At 37.7% G+C, this 9,601-nt stretch overlaps 1 protein-coding gene and 1 long non-coding RNA gene across 4 annotated transcripts in view; one reads left to right on the top strand and one right to left on the bottom strand.

The window, feature by feature from the left end:
* Positions 1-9,601, top strand: part of Npsr1 (neuropeptide S receptor 1) — a 209,838-nt gene that overhangs the window by 148,950 nt on the left and 51,287 nt on the right. The window contains exon 4 of one of the 2 annotated variants that reach the window (XM_021172302.2): positions 2,867-2,970. The exons of the other annotated variant lie outside the window; for it this stretch is intronic. Coding sequence (XP_021027961.1) covers positions 2,867-2,970 — 104 coding nt within the window. The remainder of the gene's footprint in view (positions 1-2,866; positions 2,971-9,601) is intronic. 2 annotated transcript variants of the gene reach the window in all.
* LOC115031937 overlaps positions 253-9,601 on the bottom strand; it is a 72,654-nt gene continuing 63,305 nt past the window's right edge. Inside the window, exons 6-8 of one of the 2 annotated variants that reach the window (XR_003837582.1) lie at positions 2,941-3,090; positions 2,563-2,678; positions 253-1,693 (exon numbers count right to left, since the gene is read on the bottom strand). This is a non-coding gene — a long non-coding RNA (uncharacterized LOC115031937). Of the gene's footprint in view, positions 2,679-2,940; positions 3,091-9,601 lie in introns of both variants that reach the window. The other variant, XR_003837581.1, reaches the window with a different exon arrangement.

Below are 9,601 nucleotides of genomic sequence, written 5' to 3' on the forward strand. Positions count from 1 at the left end.
AAGAAGAAGAAGAAGAAGAAGAAGAAGAAGAAGAAGAAGAAGAAGAAGAAGAAGAAGAAGAAGAAGAAGAAGAAGAAGAAGAAGAAATAATTGAATATTCTGACTGCGAAGATCAAGCCTGTCCCAAGGAATCCAATGCTCCTACTCAACAGGGAGTAGTCTACCGACAATCTCACCTCCGTCCCCCTCTACCCTTCTCTCTCTCCTATCTAGTGTTAGGGTGGAAAGGAGAGTGGAAAAGGCTGGAAGAAAACAAGAATCCACAAAGTAGCAAAAGACTGGCTACAGAGAAAGGCTGGGAGGTAACTCCTTCTGAGCAAAACAACCCCATTCCAAACAGTGTCACAGCAACTGTCTGTGTTGTGATGTAAGAAGAAATGCTGCCAAGATTCAAGAAAACGGGACCCTTGTACACCTCTGGTGGAAATATAAATTAGTTCCACTACTATGAAAATCAGCATGGACATTCCTCATAATGATAAATGAGATAATTGGCTTTAAAGGTCAACTTATCATAACCTAGAATCACCTGAGAAGGAAGTCTTAAATGAGGATGAATCTAAATCAGATTGGCCTGAGAGCACATCTATGGAGAATTGTATTGATTGTTAATTGAGGTGGGAAGATGGGTCCTGAATGTGGGTAGATCCTTTTCACTGGCTAGGCACTGTAAAAATGGAGAATGCCAGCTGAGCAGAAGTTGCAAGAAAGCAGACATGTGTTCATTCTTTTCTCTCTTTACTATGGATGTCACTAGAGTGGCTGCATGAATTTCTGCCTTGACATTTACTCAAAGATGGGACATAACTTGGAGCTGGAGGTAAATCAGACCTTCCTCCCTAAGTTTGTCAGGATGTTTTATCACAATTGAAATGAAACTAGAACACACACACACACCATATAACACAGGTTTGCCAGTCCAAAGTATATGAATCAAAGTCAGTATAGCAACAGCCTTAGTGTCTATCAGCTGAGAAATGGGTTTTTACACTGTGGTGCATATACATATTATATATGCCAGTATAGATTTATCCATAAAAAACCAAACTATCATCTGTACAAATACATATAGGTCCAGATATAGTTGTGTTAAGTAAAATAAACCAGACACAGAAAGAAAAATACATTTTCTCTTATATATTATGTCTATATTTGAGTGGGGCATAAGAATATAATGATTAGTTAAAGGAGGTATTTTAAAATGCAAATAAATTTCATAGAGATATGTAACAAGAGATAACATAAATATTTTTAAAGCATGGTAGATACAAGTCTGAAAATAAGATGTTGAGACCCATTATTTTAAACAGCACATATATTTGAATAAAAATGAACAAGGCCTGAGTGTAGCTTATGTTAGAGCACATTTCTAGAATTTGTGATCCTGAGTTTAAGTCACAATACTATAATAAGCATTTCATCACTTTTAGATAAAGAGCTACTGATGCAGGAAAACTCAACGTAGTAAAATTGATGCTGTAAATAATGTATTAATAAGTGTGCACAGAAATGATAAATTACACAAAAAGTGTAGCTAAAGGAGTGTTCCTTTCAATAGGCATGAGAGATAATAATGTAGTAGCCAGGCATTTAAGAAACTGTAAGGATATTTTGTACAATTGAAGTGTAGAGGTATAAGAAAGTTGCTGCTAGTGTTTCTTCGCCAAGACTGACTTCTCCTTAGGCTCCATTCCTAAAACAAAATGATATAAGCCTGACTTATCACCAGCTATTAGGCTCATCACTGAATCAACATCTGCTCAGGGTCACAACCACCACCAGGTCCTTGTCTGCCATTAGGCTCCCTGTGTTCGTATCAAACAAAGCATAATCTGTCAGGTGAGCAAGATGAACCTGGGTAACAACTATGTGAAAGGAGCAATTTGGGTACACTTAAATAATTATGGGAGTATCCCTGCTGTGTCAATCTCCCATCTGCCCAAGTGGGCAGTACAGCCTCTGTTTACATTGTATAAAAAGAGGGTCCTGGGCAGGAAGAGACTTAAGAATAACAGTATGTGGAATGCATGAGTCTAAGGCCTATATAACCTGGTAAGACTTTCTGTTCAATGCCAACTCCTCTGAACATTAGCCAGAGCTGGATGCACACTATTATTAAAGAGCTTTTTCTTAACTAACCTCTAAGTGTATGGAGCGATTTCTCACTGGGAAGCTATATTAATTCTACAACACTAAAGCAATAAATGGATGCTGAGAGAAAAGGTTCTCTCCAGGAATAAGACCTCTAATAGTTTATCAATTGTGTGTGTGTGTGTGTGTGCGTGTGTGTGTGTCTGTGTGTGTGTTTAAAATAATAAAAAATTTTAAAAAGGCCATGAATTTTGCAGGTAGGGAACATGAAGGGAGTTGGAACTCGGTGGGGGGAGGGAAAATTATGTAAGTACGGTATTCACATATGAAATTCTCAAAAACACAAAATTTAAGTAAAAAGCAAGTGTTCCTTGAGACAAACCAAGATTCAAAACTTCCAGTAGTCTGGCTTCGCCCATGTTAGGCAAGCAATAAGATGGTAGCTGACACAGTGTGGGACAGATGAATTACCCAAGCATTTCCGGCCTTCAGCTTTGTCTTCTTTCGTCTTCTCACAGTACTTGCTTTACTCTAGCAAGCCCTCTCCTGGGACCATCGCTTCCTCCTCGTCATAGCCGAAATCCTCTCTAGGCAAAAAAAAAAAAAAAAAAAAAGCTCTGACACTTAAAGACAAGCAACTCCTTTCACACCTCACTTTTCCTCCACAGCCATCTGCTAAGCTAAGAGAAAACAAAACCAACCCAGGGATTTGTTTTCACGGTGAGGTATCCGTGGATTTGGGCGAGATTAAAACTAAACATCGTGTCTTTGTTAGACTCCTTCACGGGCCTGATCAACATCCTGACAGACATTATTTGGCGATTCACGGGAGACTTCATGGCCCCTGACCTGGTCTGCAGAGTCGTCCGCTACTTGCAGGTATGGAACTCGTCTCGCAGTGTGATGAGCTACACTAAAGTCGACACCAGTTCTGGGAATTACAGGGAAATAAATACTGAACCGTTGCTCCTGCACAATCAGACACTCCTTTCTTCCTAGCTGAAAAGACAAGCAAATTTTCTATAATTTCAGAAAATGAGTCTTTCTTTTGCTACAAGTGATACATTTGCAAAGCAACAATTAAGCAAATAACAGGTACAGCATTGAGTGGAATCGGTGGTATGTAGTGACACTTTCGACATCTTATAGCTAAATTGTGCCCACAACTTTTGTCAATACTTGCTGTTTTACTCCCTCAGTCTCTTCTCGTAGAAAAAATATTGACAAGCTCCCCATTAACAGTGACTCCTAATTAATGCATTTCTCTTCTTGTGCAGTTTTCTAGTCTAAATGATGCCAGCTTTACAGATGGACAACATCATATCTGAAAAACACTGCCCTCTTAGAGTCCCCTGGCTAGGGATTCAGAATATCTGTATTCATATTCAGAAGTAAGATTATGGTTTCATCCATTGTATTGCCTTCAGGTCCTAGTAACATTTTTTTATTGTTGGGAAACAAATGAGAATAGTTGTGATGTTAATGTCCTTTGTGCTATGAATATGACTTTAAAAGGAGTCATTGCAGAGGGATGGTCTTTTCTTACAGTGAATCTGTTACACATCCCTGGAGCATGCCAGGGGTGCAGTCATTAATATGCAATACTTACATGACAAATGTCTTACACCTACTTGTTGAGAATACTGCTGTATACACAGTTGATTTTAATTATTCATTATTTCAGTAATGGATTATTGAAGTGCAAGTTATAACTAGACTCAGTTGCCTAAAACAATATGTATTTATCCTTTCATGGTGTTTATTAGTCAAAAATTCAGGATGGTTTGGTTGGGATAGATACAGGCTAGCCATTAGGTTCCATCATATGATTCATGGCAGTGGGCCATTGGTGGGCCGATTGGGAAACAGATAGTTCACTTCGATGGCCATTGTGTGATCAGAGCAGAATACTCACTGTCTCACCAATGGGCCTCTCCATAGATGCTCGATAGCATCCTCACAGATACAACTAGACTTTCCAAAAACAATCTGTCATGGTAACCAAGGTAAAAATACCAATGTATTTCATAAAACAGTCTCAGTAGTTACACACCATGGCCTCTACATTTTTCTTTTAGGAGACATAGGTCAATGCTGACACAGTATGGGGAAGAAGGGAACCTCTAGAGAGACTAAAAGCAAGAGAGAGAGATAAATGGGACCTGTTGGAGGTTGGCCACTACGTATACCATCACACTTCCCAAAATCACAGTTATAATCCATAGTTTTCTTCATGTGTAACAACTTCAAACTGTGACAACAAATAACGGCAATGACATTTCTTCCAATTATATACTCATAATAAATAATAAAATAATAGTATGTAAGATTGGCAGGAAAACTCTAATGATTCTCTCCTCTAGGATGACAGCAAGAAAATGTTATTGATGCTGGCATGGGGTTTTCTAAGGCTCTAGAAATTAACCAAAGGCTTACAACAGCCAAGAAGCACTGATGTAAGAAATGAGCTGGGTGGAGAAAACCTGAGCTTCATGGTGTCCTAGCTTTCATTATTCCCATCCTGCAATGACCATGTCTGTGGTGGCTTTGAAAATTAACAGCTTTCCTTCACAGTAAAACAAAACTTCTGCCAGTCATGGAGAGAACAGATCTGGGCAGAAACTTTCAATGCTTTTTCCCAGAGAGCTGTCCCTCTTCCAAGTGTCTGGAAGTCCTTTGAAAGACTGGAATTGCAAGGCTGTCTATATTTCACCTTGCTCAGAGCTTTTCCATTGTAAAACCTCTTTTCCCTCTGGGTATTTGACACAAATAATTACAGAAAATTGATTAACTTCACACAAGCCTTAGTTGTGAGATAACTGTTGAGGAAATCAATAAATGAAACAAATTTTAAAACAGAAGCTGAGAGCTGACACACTTACGGGAGCTTTGAGACTCTCAGACATAGTCCTAAGACCCTAGAAGATAAGTGTATGGCCCTGACTGTGCAATTGTGAGGAAGAAATGGGGACAGCCCAAAGCTATTGACCTTGCTGAGACAGCTGATAAAGTTCAGTATCTTTCATAATTAAAAAATCTTTGAGAAATTAGGACTAGGCAGAAAGCAACTCAACATAAGGCATGTTTGCATCAGGGCCAGAGCTAACACCACACTGAACACTGATGACAATAATGCTCCTTCTCCAATATTAACAACAGACAACAATGTCAGTCTTACCACTTCAACACCAACTAGAAAGACTGGCAACAGAAATAAAATCTTCCAAATCAGAGATGCAATTCTAAGGGACAGCCAGAGTGTTAGAATTAGGAAAGCCACAAATTTGTGGAATATAAAATCAAAACAAAAACTATGGAGCATGCACAAACATAACTATTCAAAGAAGAAATTATGAAAACCAATCTATTTATTATAACTACAAAAGTGTAGTAAAACACTGAGGACTATATCTGTCAGGTCTACAAACTAGAAATTGTATCTCTACAGTTAAATAAGTTAAAGAAAATAGAAATTAAATAAGACATAAATAAGTAAGAAGATATTTAACACCCATGGATTAGAAGCTTTTTTAAAAATGCTTTAAATGATCTACAGAAACAATATAAGCAAAGCAAAATTCCAACCACATTTCCCACACAAATAAAAAACACAAACACAAAACTACACTACATATAGAATACCAAAGACCCCAAATAGATAAGGCAATACTAAACAAAGAGATAAAACCTTTATCTGTTACATTGATGATTTGAAAAAATCCATGGCAATGTCACCTACTGTTAGTGGGTTATTAATCTATGTCTTTAATTCCAGTACTGTACTTTTATGAAATTAGTGTACCAGAGTTTGGTACAATTAGGCCTAGGATTGGTTTGCAATAGATAATATTTCCCTTGATTAGAATGAAGTGACTTTCCTTGTTTCTTTTGGGTACTTTCAGTTTGAGGTCTATTTTGTAAGCTATTAGAATAGTTGCACCTGCCTGCATCCTGGTCTCATGCCTGCCTGCATCCTGGTCCCATGCCTGCCTGCATCCTGGTCCCATATCTGCCTACATTCTGGCCTCATGCTTGCCTGCAGTTTTGTCTCATGACTGCCTGCATCCTAATCCTATACCTGCCTGCATCCTGGTCCCATACCTGCCTGCATCCTGGTCCCATAACTGCCTGCATCCTGGTCCCAGAACTGCCTGCATCCTTGTTCCATGACTGCCTGAATCCTGGTCCCATACCTGCCTGCATCCTTGTCCCATAACTGCCTGCATCCTGGTCCCATACCTACCTGCATCCTTGTTCCATACCTGCCTGCATCCTTGTTCCATGCCTGCCTGCATCCTGGTCCCAGAACTGCCTTCATCCTTGTCCCAGAACTGCCTGCATCCTGGTCCCATAACTGCCTGCATCCTTGTCCCAGAACTGCCTGCATCCTTGTTCCATGCCTGCCTGAATCCTGGTCCCATACCTGCCTGCATCCTTGTCCCATAACTGCCTGCATCCTGGTCCCATACCTACCTGCATCCTTGTCCCATAACTGCCTGCATCCTTCTTCCATGCCTACCTGCATCCTGGTCCCTTAACTGCCTGCACTTGTCCCATGCCTGCCTTCATCCTAATCCCATACCTGTCTGCATCCTAGTCCCATACCTGCCTGGGTCCTAGTCCCATACCTGCCTGGGTCCTAGTCCCATGTGCTTGTGATAATTATTTTCTGTGCTCTTACCTACAGGTGATACCTATCTTTCAAGATGAGTTTTTTGTAGACAATATGAAGAAAAATTTTGTTTCTCAACCCATTCTACTCGCCTGTGGTTTATGATTGGAGAGCTGAAGCCATTAATATTATTGAAAAGAGTTGATTTCAGACATTTCGTTTTGTTTTTGCTGTTTGTCCCTTAGTTGTACTTAATGTTTTAGAAGTCATAGCTTCATTTGTTTTCTTTCCAAGGTCTCTGGGCTTCATTTGTTTTCTTTCTAGAGTCCCTTGTCTGTACTTAATCTTCTCTTCAATCTGAAGTGTTCAAGAAATGAGGGGTAGGAAGAAAGAAACACAAAAGAATTTCTAATTGAGTTATTGAGTTTTTTTTAACTCCATCTTCATTTTCATTTGAGTTATCTTTGATATTTCTATTTCTTTATTAAATTCAGTTTTCAAATCCTGACTTTTCTCATCAATTAATTTATCTTGATATTTGTGTTCCTTGGCAATCATTCAGACATTTATTACCATCTAAGTTCATTGAATTATTTGTGTTTTCGTCATACTCCTTGAATTCTTTGGTGAAGTTTAAGGTTTATGGTTGTTCTTTTGAGTTCTGAATCCTGTAATTCATATAGTTAATTCTTCTTGAAGATAATTTCTATAGGAATAATGGATTTAGGAAATATATAATTTTGGCCTTTTTATTGTGTGTTTTGGCTATGTGATTTTTATCTTTGTGGGTCTGATATAAAATATTTTAAATTTGTAAAATAACTACAGACACATATAAAAATACACCATGATGAAGTTAGATTTATCATAGAGATTTGAGTGCATAATTCAATAAGTGTAATAAATAATATTAAGAAAATTAAAGACAAAAACTACATAATCTCAATAGGTGCAAAAAAAAAAGGTTTTGATGAAATATCCAACATACCCTCAGGGTAAAAGTTTTAGATAGAGTAGGATTGGAGGAAGCATACCTCAACATAATAATGACCATATATGGCAAACCCACAGGCAAGATCATCTTAAATGAATAAAACCTCAAAGCAACCCCATTAAAATCATTAATGAGCCATGGCTGTCCATTTATCCACTACTGCCACTTTTTTCAATATAGTCCTTAAAGCACTAGCTGGAGCAATTAGAAAAGAGAAAGAAATTAAGGGATACATATTGGAAAGGAGCTATTCACATTATCCCTGTCTCCAAATGATATATTAAACACAGAAATACCAAAATTTCATCAGAAAACTTCTAGAAAGTACCAACATGTTCAGTAAACTGATACAATACGGAATCGACTAACAAAGCTCAGTAGCCTCTCTCCGTAGCAACACAACTTATTGAGAAAGAGATTATACACACACATGCACAGTAGCCTCAAAAAAATCTACTAATATATTTAACAAAGGAGATAAAAGACTTCTCTACTGAAAAGTTTAAATACGTGAAAAAAGAGATTGAGAAAGATATTAGACAATGGTCTAGAAGGGCCTATGTTCATAGTTTGGTGAAATAAATATTGTGAAAATGACAATTCAACCAAGAGAAAATTACAAATTCAAAACAATCCCAGTCAAGTACTCTACAAAAATCCTCCACTTAAGTAGGGAGAAAAAAAATCCTAAAGTTCATATATGTATTGGTGAGGGTTCTCTAGAGGAAAAGAACTGATAGGATGAATGAATGTAATGTGTGTGTGTGTGTGTGTGTGTGTGCATATAGATGTCTGTGCATGAGAGAGAGATGGAATTTATTAATGTAGTTTATACACAAAGCTGGATGATGTCTTGGGTAGTTTTCTGTGTTTAAACAATGGGCTATGGATCTGAACAGAGAGTTCTCACAATAAGAAATTAAAATGGATAATAAATAGCTTAGAAAGTACTCATCATCCTTAGCAATTAAGGAAATGCAAATGAAAGCAACCTTGAGATTTCATCTCAACCCAGTCAGAATGGCTAATATTAAGAAAACAACTAAGAAGAAATGCTCCTGAGTTTCTGGGGATGCCAAACCTGTATTCACTGTTGGTGGCATTGCGAAATGATGCAGCCACTCTGGAAAGCACTGTAGAGACTTTTCAAAAAACCAAAATAAATCTACCACATCACAGCTATACCACAGCTTGGAATATCTATAATATTTGCTCAGCAATGTTCATGCTGCTTTATTCAACAACTGAAGAAATGGAAACAATACAATGTTCTGCACTCAATGAATGAGTTAGAAAATATGGTACATATACATAATGGAATTCTACTCAGCTACAAACAAAAACGAAATCAAGGATTTTCCAGTTAAATGTGTGGCAATAGACATATTATACTGAGTGAGGTAATCTGGACTCACACAGGCAAAAGTCATATTTTCTCTCCAATTTGTGCTCTTAGATCTACATCTATACTGAATAGATTATAGCTATTATAACATAAGAAATGGGAAAGTGGGGACTTTAACCACAGAGGGAGGAGAGAGGGCAATACAGAAGGAGTGGAAGGTGGGAGGGGTAGTAATACTAAGGATGCTTTTAAAAGGCATAGGGGTCATTATTATATTTACTTAAACATGTATATCCATACATACATATGGATATATGTTTAAATATGGGCACACATACACACACATACATATATAGGAACAGAACTGAGAATAAATTAATATGTACATATGTGTGTATATATGCGTGTATATACATATATATGTCTATACATGTGCATATATGTACATATACATGTATGTACATATATATTGTCTTAGTCAGGGTTTCTATTCCTGCACAAACATCATGACCAAGAAGCAAGTTGGGGAGGAAAGGGTTTATTCAGCTTACACTTCCAT

Source organism: Mus caroli, chromosome 9, assembly GCF_900094665.2.
Source record: "Mus caroli chromosome 9, CAROLI_EIJ_v1.1, whole genome shotgun sequence".
Classification (NCBI taxonomy): domain Eukaryota; kingdom Metazoa; phylum Chordata; class Mammalia; order Rodentia; family Muridae; genus Mus; species Mus caroli.